This window comes from Natator depressus, chromosome 5 (genome assembly GCF_965152275.1).
Source record: "Natator depressus isolate rNatDep1 chromosome 5, rNatDep2.hap1, whole genome shotgun sequence".
Lineage (NCBI taxonomy): Eukaryota > Metazoa > Chordata > Testudines > Cheloniidae > Natator > Natator depressus.
In genome coordinates this window covers 24758641-24779822 of record NC_134238.1, presented here as the reverse complement: position 1 = coordinate 24779822, position 21182 = coordinate 24758641, and the positions used below count along the sequence as shown (strand labels likewise).

Below are 21182 nucleotides of genomic sequence, written 5' to 3'. Positions count from 1 at the left end.
GGCACGACAGCAGTTATTAGAATATATGTGGTAATGCACACCAGTTTTATCTGGGATTAGAATTAAGATTCTAAAATGTTATTTAACACTTTGTTCCATCGCATAATTTCTCATTTCTGATCATGAAACTCAAGCTACACCGCATGGTATATAAATTGTAGGGAACACCTTAGGCCGAAGCATATAGTGTTTTTGATCGGTAAATGGAATGCCTATTGATGCCAGCAGGAGTGATGCATGTGGATCAAGGGCAGCATAGAATCCTAAATTGGAACACAAGCCGCAGTTGAAAACCATTGTAAACAATGAGCTCTGTGGTGTCCTCCAGTCTGTGCAGGGGACAAAGGAGCAGGCATTCTGGCCGCATGTTACGCTGATTCATAGAAGCAGCAGTCTGCTCTCCTCCCTCTGCCTGAGCCCATAAAAGCCCTCTGGTGCAAACAAGCACCATGTGTTTGAGCTCCCCTGGTGTGTGAGAGGTAGAGATCCAGGGAACAACCACTCCACAGAGCATATTGCCCAGGGGGAAATAGTTTTACAGGCAAAAAACACAGCAGAAGTTAATGCTAGTGCAGGCAAACTTAACTTTCATTCTTCGCCTTGTACCGCTGTCAGAGATGAGAATGATAAGCAAATAGAGCAGTGGGGGTAGTGGTTGCTCGGCTGCTAAACAAGCCATTCTACCTGTGGGGTGGAAGGAATCGGAAATTACATTGAGAGGCTAGTCATCCACATGGGAGCCCCAGCATGTGCAGGTTTGGAGTCAGAATTCTCCCACTGATCCTTGGTTCTTATTTGACTGACTTGCCATACATCCTAATTCCTCAACCATATCAAAACTTCCACTTCATTTTTCCTCTTTGTTAGTTTGGTTGGGGCGGGGGGGGGGGGGCAGGGAGAGAGAGAGAGAAACATTTGGGCTGATATGATAAAAAATCCTTGTTTAATTCCCATTAACCTCATGAAGCCTGCAGTTAATATGTATATCATAAAGTTACTCCCGGTTCAAGATAATTAAATTCTGAACAACTGGGTAACTAAACATATTCCTGAATGCAGATTGAGAATCTGACACTCTGGTCTGTTTGGGCACCTTTGTGCCAGTCTCTGCACACAAAACTGGCTTAAAACTGGCAGATCAAGCCAGTAGAGATTTCCCCTGCATATGGAAAGACTTAGCTGGTGTGGACCCATCATAGGGGCTCCTACATCACCCACTTCTTGCATTCAGCTCAGGAGGTAAGGCTGGGAGAAAAAGGATTTCCTAGCAGTCTGTGGCAGATGCAAAGGCACTGGTGGCTGATAGCAGGCAGTAGAGGGGTCGCCGAGATATTCCTGGACATGGGGGGTTCAGTGATATAGCATAGGGAGATCTGTTACAATTGGCCGGACGTTTTTGGAGATGAGGGAGTCCATTTGTCAGATGAAGGTGCTGACATATGGCTCCAGGATGTGAGGGAATGGATTGGACAGGAATTGTGATACCAGGCAGTGTGGCAGGATTTGGGAGGGGGAGTGACCAAGCTAGTCACTCAGGTGAACCTACCCTGCGTTATGGGTTATATGATAAGGAGCCTTGTAACCCTCGTGCCAGTGATGGGTTATATGGTAAGGAGCCCGGTAACTCCCCCACACTGGAACCAATTAAATGCCTGGTATAGGAGAGTATGGGTGATGAGTGGATACTGCCCCTCCCTTGTGTTAAAAGTTTAATAGAAGCTGCGGCCTGCCGCTTGACTCCAGGAATGTGCCTGTCCTCATTCTGTAGCTTCAATACTTTTGGTAACTGAAAAACAATTCTATAGCAGTAAAGGAGCCCAGAGCCATAAAAGAATGTAAGCATTGTGATGTTACGCATCGCAGCACCTAACTTTTAGGTGCCTAGAAAATTACAGAAACAGCACTATGATCCACAAAGCCTGCATTAGGCACCTAGGTTCCTAAACAGTGAATGGGGGGAGATAGGCAGCTAAAAATGGGATCCAGAAAGGCAGCATGCTGGAAGGAGCGGCCTAAGCTAGCCAGTGGGAGATACTAACCAGAGGCAGGGCCAGATGTACACCTTACACACCCCAAGGCACAGCATCTTCAGCGCCTGCCCCCTGCATACAGGGAACCTTCGTGTTGCACACAGTTTTTGAGAGGTAAGGTGCCCCTTGAACACTGGCGCCCCCTTGGCACGTGCCTAGGGTGACCAGATGTCCCAATTTTATAGTTCCGATTTTTGGGTCCTTTTCTTATATAGGCTCCTATTACCCCCCACCGCCGTCCCGATTTTTCACACTTGCTGTCTGGTCACCCTACATGTGCCTACTGGAAATCCGGCCCCAACCAGAGGGGTGTGTGCTAAGTCCTTAAGTCCAGGCTGCAGGGAAGTGACTATCTCTGCTTGCTATTGGTGAACCAGGGGAAGATAGGCGGCTAAATGCATGTGGGGCCGAAATAAAATAGCTAAGCGGGGGCAGAGGTGGCTCTCCCTTAAAACCTTTAGCTTACTGGTTAGCTATTCACCCACGATATGGGAGACCCTGAGTTCATGTTCTCCCCATATGGGAGGGAAAAGGGATTTGAACAGGGATCTGTCACCTCTCAGGTCAGTGCTCTAACTACTAGCTTATAGTCATTCTAACTCTTTCGCTGGCCCAATTAATATTTAGTTTTTCAATGGCTTAACTAAAGTGGAACAACTTCAATAGGAGAGATTCAGGGAGCCCCACGTCAGAACATTCCATAAGCGCCCCTGCCCCGCTCCGCTATTTTGTGTGCACTTACTTGAAGGATTCGATTCACTACGCAGCCTCTGAGCACGCCTACCAGATCAGGCCCCTGCATGTGACTTAGGCTGCCAAATGCCCGTCTTCCCCAGTTTGCTAATTGCTCTGGGGCTTAGGGGGAGATAGGTGCACAGATGCCTAGACTGAGTCAGCAGCATGCATGCACAGAGGCAAAAACCATAAGTGTCCAGAGAATGTTTACTGCAAAAACACAGGTGCCAAGTGAGTTTAGGTGCATACAGGGTTAAGCAGTGGTAGACTACAGTGGTGCCTAAATCTGTGACTTAGGCTCCAATGTACCTCCATGGATCGCACCCATGACGTAGAACAGGGGTCAGCAACCTATGGCATGTGTGCCAAAGGTGGCACGAGAGCTGATTTTCAGTGGCACTCTGTTGCTGGCCTGGGGTCCCGGCTGCCGGACCCCTGCCAGCCCGCTGTCGGCCTGGATGGACAGAACCCCACAATTAACAAATTAACTATCAAACCCCACCTGTTTAATCAGAGGCCAGCGGACGGAACCCCAGACAGGCAGCGGGCTGAGCGGTCTGGGGTTCCGGCCGCCGGCCCTGCTCAGCCCGCTGCCGGTCTGGGGTTCCAGCTGCCAGCCCCTTGCCAGCCGGGGTCCTAGCAGCTGGCCCCACTCAGCCCACTGCCGGCCTGGGGACAGTGGAAAATTCAGCAAGGAAAAGCAAGGGCAAGGCTCACACTAAACTGCATTTTAATTTAATTTTAAATGAAGCTTCTTAAACATTTTAAAAACCTTATTTATTTTACATACAATGATAGTTTAGTTATGTAATATAGACTTATAGAGAGAGACCTTCTAAAAACGTTAAAATGCATTACTGGCACGCAAAACCTTAAATTACAGTGAATAAATGAAGACTTGGCACACCACTTTTGAAAGGTTGCCAACCCCTGATGTAGAAGCTTAGGCATTGTGAGCCAGATTTTAAAGGTATGTAGGCGCCTACATTGAAATCACATTGATTTCAATAGGAATTAGCAGCAAAATACCTTTTAAAAACCTGGCGCTGTAAATTTTATATTGAACCTAGCCCTGAAGAAGGAAAATACTTTTCGAAATGAACATAGGCACCGCTCTGCTATTGATCTGCATTCAAAACGCCCATTGACGTCAGTGGAAGTTCTGCCTGAGGAATGGTGGCAGGATCCCATTAGCATTCAAAATAGGGGGGTTGAATAATTGAAATTTTTATGAAAATTGTCTGCTCTCCACAGAAAAAAATGATATTTTTGTTACAAAACAAAAAACCACCAAAAACAAATATTTGGGCTAAACTCCAAAATATTTTGGGTTTTGGCCAACATTTTTCAGTATTTGAATTTGTGCTGATTATTTTTTTTTCATTTTTGACTAAATTATTTTTGAGGGGGAAAACATTTTCGACCAGCTCTAGTTTTATACTATAATTTTGATTCTTAAGCTATTTCTAAAATGTATTTTCTCTTAATTGCTCCTTTTGAAAGGTACTGGGTTGCTGTTCTAACCTTGGCATTTCTTCTCCATATTCTTGCTGGTGGTGGCATTACTATTGGCCCACTCTACTCTATTGTGATGTCTGAGTTGTGAATTTTATTCCTGTCTTGCTGTGGTTAATAACATCTGGTAACTTTTCTCATATTCACCATTTCAGGACAAAGTGTCCTGCTCCATTTCTCATTGTAGGAACTGGGAGTGTTTCAGACTCTCAATTTTGATACCTATGTGAGCAGAGATTTTTTGCAGTCAAGCAAAAGTTGCCAGTAACAATGAATTTCAATATTGAAATAGTTGACAATTGGACATAATCAGACAGAGCTGAATGATACTAATCAAATGTTTAAAACATTTTTGGAATGTGTTAAACTTTCTGATCTATGGTCTATAGCAGTGTATGGTGTCAGCATGGCAAGTAGTTAACTTTGGCTTTCTTGTTTTTAGGTGACAAAAGATGAGTTTTTGAACTATTACGCTGGAGTTAGTGCATCTGTGGATAGTGATGCCTACTTCAATCTGATGATGAAGAAATCCTGGAAACTATGATTTTTGCTGTTACTACTTTTTGCATCAGAGACCGTAGAGAAGTGCAATGTTTTTCAGGAGTTCAGTGTGGGTTTGATTTGTTTCCAGCTGATTCCTTGGGCTAGATTTTCAGAAACATGCAGTGACATTGCACCTGCAAAATCAGTGGTTTCCCAATTAAATAACTCGACCCTTGCACATGCTTTAATATTTTCAGAAGGGGGCTCATAATAGGCAATTAACAAGCAGGGCTTAATGACAGTCAAAAGAACTGCGTGAGCTAGGAGGTGTGATAATCTATTTAAGTTTGCAATTGCATTTTCAGTGTAATCGCTTGTCTGTTGTATGGCCATTTATTAGATTTGTAATGTAGATATTCCTGACATATATAAAATCACTAATTTGCAATGTTTTGTTCTATTTACTGATCATCATAATAAGGAGTTTATTTGACTCTGAAATAATTCTGAACGATTATTTTTAAAGTTTCCTTTGTATTACATTTTAACAAGTTTAAAAAGACAACCTCAAAAGCCTGTAACCAAAACAACAAATGCATAAAACAAAGAACAAATTAACTATCAAACCCCACCTGTTTAATCCAGTGTAGATCATTTACATTTATGTTTTTACAAACATGAGCCCCAATCCTGCAACTACCTTAGCATGTGAGCAGTACAGTGGGATGAGTCACATGTGTAAAGTTACCCATAGGCATAAGCATATGCAAGATAGGGGCCATAGTTATGGTAAATTGTTCTTTAAGACTTCTTGTGCTTCCATTGAAGTCAGTGGGAGTTTTGCTATTGAACTACAAGGAATACAAGATTGAACTTCTTATCCAGGTTTGTTCCTCTAAAAATATATATACTTTTCCATATAACAGGTAATGTATTTATGGAGAAAAGGCTCACAATCAAGTTAAACCCCTTATTATGATGATCAGTAAATAGAACAAAACATTGCAAGTTGCTGTGTAAGCAAATAGGAGAAGACTGCCAAATTTGTCTATATGATCCCAACAACCTCATGTATATGTTTCCATCATGGGGCTGATTCTGAGCTTTGAGAGCTAGTTAGGGAATGCTATAATGGTAAAGCCCAGCACTGATCTGGCTTCTGGATGTACTGTAACAAGTGCCTAGATTCTAGCATGTGTTGTGCGAGTGAGGGATAGATGTCCTGAGGAACACTCGTTCCTTTTCTGTGCAGTCCATTTTGCACCCATCTCAGATTCAAGCCCTAAATCTGACACACTGTTCCATCTTTAAATGTCTGGGTAATCACCCTGTGGTAGAGACTGCGGTCAGCACCACATATCTGTGAGGTGCAGAGCACCTGCAGCTCTCATGGAAGTCAGTGTTGCTCAGAACCATTCAGGACTTGGCCCGTCAAATGGAATTTGCCTGAGGAAGGACTAAGTGAAAACTGAGTAAGGAGCTTCGCTGACCCCGTGAGAGATGCAGATTCACAGCACCTAGCAAAATTGTTGGCTTGATTCTGCAAGCTGATGAACAACCCTTGGAAGTGCTGAATGTATACAATTCCCACTGACATCAGTGAGAGGAGACCGGGCTCAGTGCTTCCTTCTCTTCACCTGCAGGACTGAGACTTGAAACTATACTAAGCAGTGCCCTCAACTCGCAATGATTTCAGTAGGAGATGGGCGTACTCAGCACCTCAATGGGAGCTGACTCCTGTTTGTATCTCTAGGTGCTTTAATACCTATTTAAATCTCACTCTCAGTCCCTTGCAAGAGGGGGCTAGATTTTGCATGACATAGAATTTACTTTGCTGATCCAGACATTTTCTGCATCCCATCCACTTAAATGCTTCTTGGTCCTGTGCAGGATTGGCTCCCATGTATATATCACGGATGTTAGAAGGTCTTTTATCCTCCTAATGAGGCATTCAGGCGAAGGTTTATTTTGCTATTGTTTCTGATGAACAAGTACAAGAGGAATAAGTTTGGTAAACAAACTAATAATGTCTGCTGGGAACAAATTACGTCTTGGGAGGCAATTAACACTTCTGGCTCAGCGTCACTACAAACAGCTTTCACTCACTATTGATCTTTTTATTTACAGAGGTCAGTGTTTGTTTCACTGATAGGCAGGTGGCTAGTAGAAGTTGTTTACACAGTGAAACTAGGCTGCAAATAGATGGGAACATTGATGCACAAGGGAGTGTTGACTGGTGTGTGGGATGTTAGCATAAAAAGCCACCAGAGGAGCCTGACAGATGTATGGCCCTATACATGTGGACCTATGTCAGACGTAGATGTGGCATAAATCTGCCACATACCAGTCAAACAATCTGACCAAACTCTGCTGACAGGAGAACCAACGGAACATGTCTGCCCACAAGTATGTAGCACAGGAGAAAAGAGTGTGGTTTGGGCAGGATGTGCTGAAAAAAAGATGTACCTATATTCTATCTAATCTGGCATATGCAGACCTATTTAGTACCTGAGCCTGCACAGTGATCTGTGAAAAGTGGCTGAGCAAACTTCTCCACCTTTCAGCTGAACTAAGGAAACTGCATGAATTATTATAACTGCTGTGTAACCCTGTTACCCATTGGGGTTTGTGGGGACACACCCTCACGTCATTCTGGTGGAAGGACGTTTTGCATGATGTCATCCAGAATTTGACCATGCATCAAAAATGCTGATAGTGCCACTTTTTTTAAGTGGATTTTTTTCCCAAAGGGGAACTGAAAAATGTATCTAAAAATGATTCCATTATATTTTTTAATAATTCTGATGATACTTTGCATGTCCAGGTCTACACTCCCCTAAATGTGCAAGCACACACACAAAATTTCAGATGTGAATTCAAGATGAGCACCTTGGAAAATTCCTAATTTAGGAGCCAAAATAATGGTCGATGGCCAGATTTTCAAAGGAAGTCCAGTGATAGCCATCAGGTGCCAAGCACGTCAGATAATCTGGTCCCCTCACATTAATGCCCAGATAGGGGCTGAGCTGTTTGGAAGATCTGTGCATGAAGGGCCTGATCCAGCATGCCTTGTAATCAATGGGAGCCTTTCCATTGATTTCACTGGGAATTGGATGGGATGCTTATACCGGTGCCTAGATTGGAGCTGTTGGGTGCTGGGCTCTTTTGAAAATCTTACCAGTTCGTGCCTAACTTTGGGCATCTGCTTTTTAAAATGTTGGGTACTGCTCTAATGGAACTAGTTCCTTATCCAGAGCCTACATTTCCTGTTTCAGTTGCAGCCCATGAAAATGTAGCCCCACATGGCTAACACTGATTGATGCCATGCAGTGATACATATAAGTAGCAAAGAAAGGCACTACTGATCTGTTCTACTGTAGGCTGTCAGTTGTAAATTTGTGTTTATTGGATAGCCAATTTCTCAGTTTACCGTTTAAATGTATTTTTTAAAGTTAAAAATATTATAATAGGTCACATCAACTAAGTATAGTCTGAGCCCAGCATCCAGCGACAGAATGTACAACTTTCTAATTGCACAAAACTGAACACCCTTGCCCCGCCCATTCTCCGAGGCCCCGCCCTGCTCACTCCATTCTCCTCCCCCCACTCATCACTCACTCTCCTCCACCCTCCCTCACTCACTCATTTTCACTGGGCTGGGAAGGGTCCCTTTTCGGACCATGTGTTCCGGTTGAAAACCGGACACCTGGCAACCCTAACTATTACAGCACTGCATGCTTATTGTTACTGTTGGTTCATCTTGGTCCAGATTAACCTCTGGAGCTGCCGGCCTGCAGAGTCTTTCTGGTCCTCCTGAGCTAGTGCAGCTGCAGATGTGGCAAGCCTTTTCCAGGGAAGAGATTGCTGTTGCAAGTACCACTTAGGCCAGCACCATTACCAGCTCTACAGCAATTTTCATGTAGCACTGGAGGTAATGAGGGGGATGACTCTTCCCTGAGTGAGTGTCTTTCAGTCAGGCTGGGAAGGAAAGGAAAGCAGGTTGTGTGTGTGGTGTCTGAGGTTCCTATCAGGATTGGGAACCCCTCCCCCTGCCCTCACCTGTGATTGGGGTGAGAGGGTTCCTAAGCATAAACCCTAAAATAAAAGTTTTTCCTAAAAGCAAATCCCACAGAGACTGGGCTAAGATTTGTCCCTTTTCCCTCAAATGGAGTCATACAAAGGTGTGCAGGGTGCTGGGGGGGAGGAGATTAGATTATTACAGCTCTACAGTCTTTTGTTAATTTCATGTTTTTCTCTCAGATTTATCCTGTTCAGGTTAGGATCTTTTTGTGTATATAATAGAATGATATATTATATTAATTTAGGATCTTTTGACTGGTTGTGTGTGTGTGTGTATGTGTATATGTATATATATATATATATATGTATACACACGCACTAAATTAAAAAACTAGCTTATTTCAAACATAACATTTAACCTCATTTCAGATTTCCTTTGTTTTTGAGGGATTGGCTCATGTGCTGTGAACCTTATTTATCTGTCTTGAATTTTAATATTTTGACACGTATAAAAATAATTTCATAGTAAAAATACATTAATTTAAATACTTTCAACATTAAAATGCAAGTGATTTATTTCCCTGTAATTTTGGGGGCCATTTTTCACTTCTTCAGAGGCTTCCTCAGGCAGACAAAGCTGCTTCCTGCTGCCTTATTTTCACATTGCACTCATCCATCAAGGCAGCACCCTTTTTTAAGTAGCAGTTTAAAAGACTAGGGTAGTGCTTCTTAAACTTTTTTATTGCACTAAACTTCTACAAAACTCTGTGGTACCTCTCAATCAAAAATGATCAATGCTGCTTTTTCATGCTAGATTTTGCTATGATTAAAAATGGTATGTTATCAAAAGAACATAGCTTTAAATTAAGAAAAAAAGGCGGGGGGAGGGAGGAGAGTTGGGGTAAGGGAGGGCCTTGAGGCTGTTTCTTCAGATAACAAGGGTAGACAGGGTCAGTCTTTATCTTACTCCTTTGTACAGTTAGAAAAATATAGCTTCATGACAAATGTTTGTTTCAAAATGCTGCCTTCTCAATGTCATGTTTAGAGCCAATATAAAAGCATGTTAATAGATCTTTATTTCTAACCAAAAATTCTTTTGTTGCAAAAGATAACAGCTTCAGATAACAAGGGTGGGCATGGCTGGGGTAGGGAAGGTAATCTTATTTTACTCCTACCTGCAGTTACTCAATTTACATGGCTTTCGTCTTTTAAAACTATTATTGTAAACAATGGGACTATCACATTCACCCCCCCAAATCTGACGCCTCCTTATCTGTTATTGGGAGTGGACTACATCCACCCTGATCGAATTGACCCTGTCAGCACTGGTTCTCCACTTGTGAGGTAATTCCCTTCTCTTCATGTGTCAGTATATTTATGTCTGCATCTGTAATTTTCACTCCATGCATCTGAAGAAGTGGGGATTTTACCCACAAAAGCTTCTGCTCAAATAAATCTGTTAGTCTTTAAGGTGCCACCAGACTCTTTGTTGTTTTTGTGGATACAGACTAACATGGCTATCCCCTGACACTTTACAAAGGCTATCCTGTAAACCAGAGTTACAAAGTTTAAATTAAAAGGCCTGCTTACAGCTGAAGTCAACAGGTGCTAATTTTCAATAAATGTCAAAGGCTCTAAAATACATTACTTTAAGTAGATGGAATAAGGGAGATTGACATAAAGGTTAAACATGACTTTCATAAGGGTCTTTCTACCATTTTTAAAGACCAAGACTAGAGGGAATTTAACTCCTAATACAAAACTAAAAACAAATAAGGATGTCTGCTATATTTACATACATTTTGTAAATAAACAATTCTATATGCATGCTCCTTTTGATTAGTGTGTTAAAAGTTTGTTAAAACTTTCCTTGGTTTCACATTTATATTAAAAAAAAAAAACAAACAGCAGGAAAGAAAAAAGCATGTGTGTGGAAGGGAAATTATATGGCGAGGAATGCTATAGAGCAGTTAACTACTAGTACAAAGGTTGAATTTTTCCATAGCAGTCATTTGCTTTCATCTGCCTGAAACAGATGAGGCAGGAGTACATTTAATCAGCACAAGAGATTCAATGTACTCATTCAAATAAAAAAAAAATACACATGAGGATTTCTTAGATGCACAGTCAGTGTCCAGCAAGACTCTGCCTGCTTATTGCAAACATAATTTATTCCTGGTACAGAATTTATGTCCCCTGCAGATTGTTTTTTTTCTCAACAGAATTATACATTCTGCTGGAGAGGTGCCTCAATTACACCTTTTGCCCACCAGGGGCTGCTGTGGCACCAGAAGAGAGGACAGCCAGCTAGGAGAGGGAGAGAGCAGCCGCTGCTTTTCTCACAGCTGCTTGCCTGTGGGGCCAGGTGAGGGGAGACGGGATATGGGGGGATGGAGGCAGTGATCAGCTGCCAAAATCTTAACAACCGGTTCCCTCCTCACCCCACGAGGGGGTCGTGGCTCACCCCCGCCCTCCGGGACTCCTGCCCCATCCAACCCCCGTGTTCCTTGACGTGCCCCCCGCCGTGACCCCTTCCTCATCCACCCCCCTCCCCTGTCCCTTGACTGCCCCCAGAACCGGGCAGGAGGGTCTCCTGTGCCACTGTAGTGGGTGCCCAACCTGCCCCGCCCCTAAGAGCCAGAGGCACCTGCCGGGGGGCGAGGTGGGGAGTCCCGGAGATGCTTACCTGGGGCAGCTCCCAGGAAGCATCCGGCAGGTCCCTCTGGCTCCTAGGGGGCAGGGGAGCATAGCTGGGGGGGGAACAGGGGGAGCGGCTGCTCCCCCCACCGATCACATCAAAAGTGGCGCCTTAGGCACCGACTCCGTGGGTGCTCCGGGGCTGGAGCCCCCATGGGGAGAATTTGGTGGGTGCAGAGCACCCACCGGCAGCTCCCCACCCCGCGCCCGGTCCCAGCTCACCTCCGCTCCGCCTCCTCCCCTGAATGCACCGCCCCGTTCTGCTTCTCTACCCCCCCCCCCCCCCGGCTTCCCGCGAATCAGCTGTTCGGCGGGAAGCCTGGAGGGCTGAGCAGCAGGCCGCGGCTTCCCGCTCAGGCCGAGGGTGGTGGAGGTGAGCTGGGGTGGGGAGCGGTTCCCCTGCACGGTCCCATCTCCCCCCTCCCCCGGGTTACCTGCTGCGGCGCGGGCGGCCCTCCTCACGCCCCCCCCCGCCCCAGCTCACCTCTGCCTCCCTGGGCCTGAGCGGAAAGCCGCGGCCTGCTTCTCAGCCCGCCCCGGCTTCCCACGTGAACAGCTGATTCGCGGGAAGCCTGGGGGTGCGGAGAAACAGAGCGGGGCGGCGCGTTCAGGGGAGGAGATGGAGGTGAGCTGAGGCTGGGGGTGGGGCAGGGAGCTGCCTGTGGGTTCTCTGCACCCACCCAATTTTCCCCTTGGCTGCTCCAGGGCTGGAGCACCCATGGAGTCGGCGCCTAAGGTACCACTTTTGGCCGGTTAAATTTAGAAGCCCTTTTAGAACCAGTTGTCGCTCGTGGAACAACCAGTTCTAAAAGGGCTTCTAAATTTGACAACCGGTTCTAGCGAATCGGTGCGAACTGGCTCCAGCTCACCACTGGGTGGGCGGGATGGACAGAGCGGGGCACACGGGGCTGCTGAGGGGGTGTCAGATAGACTGGGGTTCAGAAGGGATAGTGGGGGGACAGACTAGGGTAGGGGCACATGAGCTAGTGGGGTGACACCATTGACACAGGGGCTGAATGAGAGTGGGGGTGCAGGGACACACAAGGACAGGGGGAAGGGGTTTCAGAGACACATGGGGACTGGGGGAAAGGGAGGTTCAGGGAAAGACAAGGATGGGGGCAGATGTGCCTGAATGAATGGGAGAACTAGTGGGGTGACACCACTGACCCAGGGTCTGCATGGGGGAAGCTCCCCAACTCTCTAACAATCTCTCTCCATTCCACAATAAAACCCGTTCCATACTTTTCCATCCCCACTCCCAACAACCCTCCAGGTTCACTCCCAGGCTCCCAGAAATTACTTCCCTCTCCCTCAGCTCCTCCATTATCCCTGACTCCTCCAAGCCTTTGCACTGCTTCTGAGGGATGCGGGAAATTCGTTTCTGTGTTGTAGTTTAAATGAATTATTACTCAGAGTTCTGTATTAATATGCCTAGTAAGAAATCTGTTTGTTAAAAAACATTTCCTGAATCTTTTTGTTGTCTGTATTGTTAGAGACATACTTGCTGACAGGTCAACAAAATTAATTGAAAGTGGCGTGATTATTCTGTGTTATTTTGACAAATAAAATATGCAGAATTTTGCAGAAGTTTAAAATATTGTGGGCAGAATTTTTAATTTTTTGGTGCAGAATTCCCTACAAATTGTTATATAATGAAGACTATGAATGCCAACATCAGCACAAAGGGATACACAGGGAACTGTGGCACCAACCAAGGACCATGCTAATCAATGTATGCTGTTTTGCATCACTGGCAGCTATGATATTTTTTCATTTAATAAGGAATCCAAGCATAATTCACTGTGCCCCTAGGAGCATCGCAATGCCAGAGGGCAAGGGGCTCACTGGTATCAGGTAGTGAATTTCAGCTGGCCTGACCAGTTCAGTGCACTCAGATTCATTGACGTCATAATCTGTATCCAATGGGTGTTGTGTAAGGTACCACTGGAAAACCAGTAACACACTGATCATTGATGTTCTTGCACAGTGCTGGTGTAGTACATGCTCAAAGGACTGCACAAATGTGAAGGAAACATGGGACTAAAATGTGTTTGAACCAGGTAAGTCTGGGGAGTGGGTAAATAGGCTTTTTCCAAACAAAGGAGAGGCCAACACATCCATCCAGGTGCAAACACAGTCAAGTGGCTATTCACTGGCACATCGGAGGCTGCGGGGACAGATCAATTTGCATTGTAGAAAGCACCAGTGGGGAGAAACCAGGGTGAAATCTTCTTCATCAGACTCCCAGGCACCTTGCCTCACAGCAGAGGCACTGAACGCTGAGAAGGATATAGTCCAAAAGTTCACTGGACTGTAGAAGAAAGGAGCAAAGAACCCCAAGTAATCTTTCATCTACGAAGACAAAGGAACTGAGCTCCTTGGACTTAGTGGGAGATCCTGCCCAAGGGAGAGGTCAGCCATCTTGCTGGAAGGAGGTGTGGTAAGAATCTTACCTTGAACCAAGACCATAGCTTTGTTAAGTCTTAGTCATTAGACAGCATTTTGTTTTTTAACCATTTCTGACTTTATTCCTTATACCTGGCCTCACTTAAAACCACTCTCTAATTGATTCAATAAACTTATGTTATTTTTATTCTAAATCAATCAGCCCAGTACTGTGTTGACTTCAGATGATTATTAACTCCAGTTAAAGCAACAAGCTGCTGTGCTTTTGCCTCTCTGAAGGGATAACAGACCTTACTACTCTGCTGAATGTTCCAGAAGAGGCCCTTGGCCATTTCAGAGCAGATGGTTTTGGGGGAATTTGGGACTGGGGGATGTGCTGGGCTCTTTTGGCAAGTAGTAACCAACGTTGATGGAGGCCAGAGTGTGGCTGTGGTGTAACAATCAGGCTGCTGGAGCCAGTTACTGAATCTGAGCTGCTCAACACAGAGACACTCAGTGCATGCTTGTATGCTGGCTGGGAGCCGCCATACAGGGAGCTACAGCAGCCGCACACATATTAAGGCAGTCAGGTTACAGGACCAGCTGTGACTCAAGCTCTCACTTGTCAGAACTGCATTCCAAATTGTGACAGTCACTAATGTGTTGCCATGGCATTGAAAGATTATTAGACTTGTGTGAGTTCTTATCTTAGGAGGGAAAATGGGAGAACAGAGCCATAACATCCATGACTCATTGTAATTCACCAACTTTTATTGACAAATATACAATTTGGCTGCTAACAGACTATGGACACAGTGGTGTTGACTGAAATCCATACACTTCAGGATTGTGCAGGGTCTAAAAGTCGAAGATATCATTTCTCCTTGGACAAGTCAAAAGGTCTCCTTCCAGCACAACCCAGATACTTCTCTGTACAACTCATCTTGGTTCTCCCCTCTCCCCCATGGTAAACTTCAGGTTACAACCCAAAGACTTTTACTAAATATGAGGTGAAAGCTGCTGAGTGCCCTCAACCCTCATTATCTGGGATCAAGCCCATGATTGTTACCAATATTAGACACAAAGCACATTCTATATAGAGAATTCTATAGTTATAGAGCCCAGATTCCCTCACGAGGGTGTAAATCATGAGCAAGAACTCTGAACTCCATACAGTAACACTGCCGTAAAACAGGTTTCACAGGGTTAAAAAGCCCATTTTCTCCTATTGCTTATTGAACAATTAATGTTTACAATAATCAATAGTTTCAGTAAGTGCAGAATCAGACGCAACAGCTTGTATGGTCCTATTGGGATCCAGGAAGTGGGCGGGCAAAGCTCGCCCACTGCTAAAGGATCCCCCCCCAGCCTAAGGGGGGGATCCACAGGACCTGGAAACCAAATGATTACGTGGGACAACTAATGAAGAACAGGAACGGGAGTGCGGTCAAAGGGTCAAAAAAAGGGAACCGGACGGGGACACCGAGCAGAGGACCCCGGACAGCGCCCACCGCTCCTCAAAGGTGTCAAGGGAGTCGGTGGACGCCGCCCAACAGCTTGTATGGTGGCAGACAGTTATATCATGACAAAGATGAGAGAGAGAGCCACAAATAGATAATGCAAATAGACATCCTTTTAATAGGCTAAAACGTTACAAAACAGGTTTACATGTTATTTCATTAAATAAGACAGAAATATGATGGTATTCAGACATTAGCAGCTATGCAAAAAAATATATCTAATGCATATGGAAGGTATGTATGAGAATTTGCTGTTAAGTAGCGTAGTGGTTAATGTTTACAATAATCCACTCTTACAGTATAAAATAGCAACATGGTTTTCTAGTATGAATAGTAAGACTATTCTTTCATACGTGCATTATTGTTTAAAATTGCAGATAGATGCTTATATAATCCTTTTACCTTTTAACACTGTGTATGTGTGAGTTTAAAATAAGTACCTACAGACAACCTATTATTTTACACGGCATTCTTTTTTCATGTTTGGTAATGTGGTAAAAGAACAGACTAGCTTCCTGACTCAATCTGTTTGCATCTACATTTGCACTGTGCAAGTCTGCATATTTTAAGCATTAGCAGCTGTTTTTATGAAGTAGAAGCATTATAAAGCAAAGGAATTAAAGTCCAGTGCTTCAGTTCAGTTTTATCAGACTATATCATCTTACTACTATGTGATAAACAGTCATAAAAAATACTGTAATACACTGACTACTTCAGGCCACATCCTTGGCCCTTTTGCATAAACAGACCATAAAGCTGTACCTGGCTGAAGTTTCCCACAGTGCGGGGTGTGTGTCAGGGCATGGCTGGGAAGACGGGGTTCATGACTGGAGTGCTGTTGTGCACCAGCCGTTCCTGGCTAATGTAATAGCCTCTCATGGGCTGTGACTAGCCAGTGCAAGTTAGAGCTGCCATGCAGCTTGGAGTCACATTTTCCATCCCTGTGGTTCTGTGCTAAGCATAACTCACCCAGACCAAAGGGTTCTAGCCCATTTACCTCCATGGAATTACTCCTGATTTGTATTGGAAGAAAAGCAGAATCAGGACCATAAGGTCAAATTAAACATAGATGTCTAGAATCTGGTATCGCTGGGGTGGAACAATAACCGCTTTTCTGTTTCTTTAATTCAATCTGAGAAACAGATAAAAGGCAGATTTTTGTTTAGTCCTTCCCATCGTATTTAATATTGAAAAAGTAAACGGCCTGAAGAGGTTACTTATTATTGCACTAATCAGGTCATCGCTCCCGAAAGGGGGATTTAAAGCAGCTAGAGGACATGATACCTCACAAAGGGGCAAACCTTTAGCCTAGAGCACAACAAAGCAGCTTTTCTCTCTTCAGGCCATATTCCTTGGCTGTCATGCAACCATGAGGCTGTAGCAGCTTCTGCAACTCCTGTGTGCACCTGCGCCCCAACGGGTAATGGCCAGGCCAGTGGAACTACATTGTGGATCAACCATCCCTTGGTGACAGAATCTAAGGAACCCCATGGAGCTGTGGAGTAAGAAGAGGGGAAGGGGCGAGGTTTCCCCTTCATGGAGAAAGCTGAGCACTCCTCTGACATTGTTACTGGACAATTTACAAGAATATGGATCTCACAGCAGTACCAGCTTTGCAATGTAGTCAGGAAAATTTGCGAGCCCAGGCACAAAATCTAATGACTCACCCTTACCCACAATGACTGGTGAAAATGAAAAAATATGGACATGTCAGGTACCCATGACAAAAAGACTGTCCTGGGAAATCCTCACAGGCCAAAGTAATGTATGCATTAGAAGGCAGAGAAAAAAGGTGTTATGCATGTCACCTATGCACCTCAAGGGATGTCACCTATTTATACCAGCTGAGGATCTGGCCCCACATTTTAATGCACAATCAATGCTGATCAACATAAACATAGCTGAGAGTCTCCCCTTGAATATCTCGCCATGTGTTTTGCTTAATGCTGTATTTGTACTGCTCTGGTTTTACATGTATTTTTCTGTTGAGATTGTTAAGAAATAGGACAGTGACTTGGTTGTGCTGCAATTCTGCATCTTTGTAGTTGTGTTTTAATTGGCCCTGGGGACCAGATCCCCAGGTACCTTTTTATCTCCTAGGCACGGCGCAATAAGCCACACCCTCAGCCGGGGCAAAGCAGCACTGACCCTTGGAAGTTAACGGAGATAAGCCAATTTACACTAGCGGCAGATCTGGCCCATTGTTTTGTCCAATAAAACCTGTTGGCACAGTAGTAATAAAGACAGATAATACAGCAAACTGGTGGCTGGGCCTGAGTTGCTAAGTTTGGCTCTGGGTCTGAACCTTCCCAGCGTCCAGGGGAGGGTCAAATGTGGTGGTGGGGGGGGTGTTGTAGGGGGCCCATCCCTACATAAAACCACTATGACTCTGTTGACATGTGTTGGCCCTGGTTCCCTCCGGCCTTCTGCTCCTACCTTCTACCCTCTTACACACACAAGCTGCTGGCTGAGCTGATCTATTTGAAGCCTTTGAGCACCAAGACGTCTATTTGTACTCATTATTGTACACAGTCTCACATGCCAGGCATCAGCACAGTCCTTGCTGTGGCTGTGGTAGGATGGGTGCTGCTCTCTTGGGAGTGTATCAGCACTCATTAGAAAGCGATTCTGTGTGTGCACTCTGTCCCCTGGGAGCTGAGTGCTGGATGGGGAATGAGTTACCAGGCTCAGATCCTGAATCCCAAACTAACACAGGCTGATTCTGATCTCACTTATTCTGTTTTTTAACACCTGGTATAACGCCACTGACTTCAACCACGTTACTCCGGATTCACTCACCCTACTTAACCGATCTAGACTTTGCAGCCATGTTTCATGATTGGGATTATATAACCATTAACAAAATCTGTAGCTGTGTAAACTGAGATGTCAATAGGAGCATTAACGAATGTGAAGCACTCACCAATCCTTGGATAGAGGGCAGTAGAGAAGTGCAATGTAATAGTATGTTATTGTTGTAGGTTTATCACCTCCCATGATTAAGGTCTTAAACCAATTGAAATAAATTTGTTTTCAGTTACACTGGATTTATTCCACATTGGCACTGGTGTAATTGAGAATGGAATTTGGTCTATTGTCCTTGGAAGCCAAGAAAAATCCATCCCCACTGATTATAGCATTGCAAAATGGGGATAGGTACATTATAGAATTTATTATTCACTGAATCAACCAGCAAGAGGCAGGAGACCCAAACAAGAAGGACCAATAGTCTGCTCTGTTACAGCAAATCCTATGTTCCTATGGTTTTTGAGGTTTACTGATTTTTGCAAAAGCTGGACATTGTGACATATGCTTCATCTTTATTTGATGATCTAACTCCATTATTGGGCTGCATTAGGGACACTGTGTTGGTATTTAGGGAAGCTGATCTGGGCTGAACAGTGGGGGCCACTGAAGAGCTGGAATGGGTCATAGGACCACAATTATATAGTTGTGTACCATTGCAACTGCACACCTTATATGGGATGCCATTGCTGGATCCATCTAACATGCAAGGCTGAGTCTCACATAAGTGCCCACTCAACATATCAGATGGCCCGATTCCTCCATAAGTCTCAGGAAGCTTTAGGACGCTTTTGTCTACAGCAGTGAGGCTCTTCTTCATATCTGATCCTTTGCTAACTTTTTCTGAAACATCTGCATCTAGAGGAGCCGATGGCTGCAGAAAACATTCCACTTCTGCTTTGGCTTGAATGCCATCCACTTTATGAATATGAACATACCCAAAACTTTCTGGGTTAAAGCTTATATCAAAATTCTGTGTGACAAAGAGGATAATATGCTCAGTTAACTATAGGTACTAAGTTAAGGGAAGACACTCGCATAAGTCATCAGATTTTAGAAGAATTTTTATTTATGTACTTTAAAATTTTCATTAACAAAAAAAGAGAACTAACTTCTTTCCCCCTAATAACCAACCAACCAAATGATCTTGAATCAAAATCAGACCCAGGTGCAGTTCTGGGAACTAACTCATAACAGACACACCCCAGCCCCTTCTCAGCTAGCCAGAATCGCCAAGGCCCCCTTCCACTTTAGCAACAAGGAAAGAGCAGGCTAGTCATGATGCCCTCACATCTGTTTGTGACCCCAGGTTGAGCACCTATGACCTAGGGTAAATATGAGATGTGAGGCCAAAGGCTAAATGCCTCAGACTTTTGAGTACTTTTGTGTGCTTTTACCCTACACGATACAGATTTCACAGGGGAGACCAGCGTTTCTCAAACTTGGGGTCCTGACCCAAAAGGGTGTTGCAGAGGGGTTGCAAGGTTATTTGGGGGGGGGGGAGGGGTCATGGTATTGCCACCCTTACTTTCGTGCTGCCTTCGGAGTTGGATGGCCAGAAAGCAGCAGCTGCTGACTGAGGGCCCAACTCTGCAGGCAGCAGTGCAGAAGTAAGGGTGGCAATAGCATACCATGCCATTCTTACTTCTGCACTGCTGCTGGCAGCAGCTCTGCCTTCAGAGCTGGGCTTCTGGCCTTCAGCCACCGCTCTCCAGCTGCCCAGCTCTGAAGACAGTGCCTCTGCCAGCAGCAGTGCAGAAGTAAGGGTAGCAGTACTGCAACCCCCCTCCCACAATACCCTTGAGACCATTGCACAATTCCTTTTTGGGTCAGGATCCCTACAATTACCACACTGTGAAATTTCAGATTTGAATAATGAAATTTACAATTTTTAAAATCCTATGTCCGTAAAATTGACCCAAATGGACCATGAATTTGGTAGGGTCCTAACTCTAATGTATGAGTATTATTTATGTTTTCTGTACACAGACTCAGGTAATCACAGCAGTGGAAGCACATACCTTTTTTGGCTTCTTGCACAATTGCTCCAAAGTTTTTTTATGATCCGGAAGTTTTGGCCACAAAACCGGCTTGATTCTGAAATGAGATCCGTAGCAACAATAAAAGTATTCAAGAAGGGATTACGGCAACAGCACTATCAAATCAAAGGCACTATATTAGTAGTATTAGCATAGCAATAACAGACTGTATATCATCATACTAATTCCTGTAGACCATCTGGGTGTTTTGCATTATCCAGCATGAGCTATTTGTTCTAAGAAGACCATTTCTGGACTCTTATTCCAACGGGGAAGGTAGAGGAAGGACATGAGTGGTGTGGAATATATGTCTTATCCCACTGCCTCTGAATGATAACAATATTCTACAGTTATGTGGATAGAACTTTTCATCCACAATGTACTTCACAACCATTGGCTAATTAACCCACAAAACACTGTAGTGACAGAGATAATTAGGTACATATTATTCTTATTTTCCAATAGGGATTTGAGGCAGAGAGCCTAAACTCCCAATTTATTAACGTGACCAAGAATTTTGGATGCCTCTTTTATCAGGTGTTTAACTTGTGACATCTAAGACGTGTTTTTCCAAAGGTGCTTAGTTGCTGGAATTTCAGCTGAAGTTCATGAAAGCCACAGATGTGCAGCACCACAGAAAATCAGGTGCTCAATTTGGGCATCAAAAGTTTGAGGCAAAATTAGTGCCACTTTTGAACAGTTTGGTCTACAAGTTCCAGCTTGACCATTTCTGTTGATTTCAACTGTGGCAGGATATCATGGAAAGAGAGGTGATCTCACTGCTAACCAGCTCCCAAACCTGACTTTAAAGATCAGGGCTTTATAGGTTAAAACCTACACCATGATTTCCTCTCAGAAGCTTATTGGAAGCCAGGCCAGACCACAGAGTACTGGTCTAATGAGCTCCCATCACTCAATAAACAACCTGCAGCATTTTGCACCAGCTTCAGCTT

General features: G+C 44.4%; 1 protein-coding gene across 1 annotated transcript in view; it reads right to left on the bottom strand.

Annotated features, from left to right (window-relative positions):
- Nucleotides 1-15705: 15705 nt before the first annotated feature.
- Nucleotides 15706-21182, bottom strand: part of IL7R (interleukin 7 receptor) — a 32898-nt gene continuing 27421 nt past the window's right edge. Inside the window, exons 7-8 of the mRNA XM_074953913.1 lie at nt 20212-20287; nt 15706-19163 (exon numbers count right to left, since the gene is read on the bottom strand). Of these exons, the coding sequence (XP_074810014.1) occupies nt 18660-19163; nt 20212-20287 (580 nt within the window). The 3' untranslated portion in view covers nt 15706-18659. The remainder of the gene's footprint in view (nt 19164-20211; nt 20288-21182) is intronic.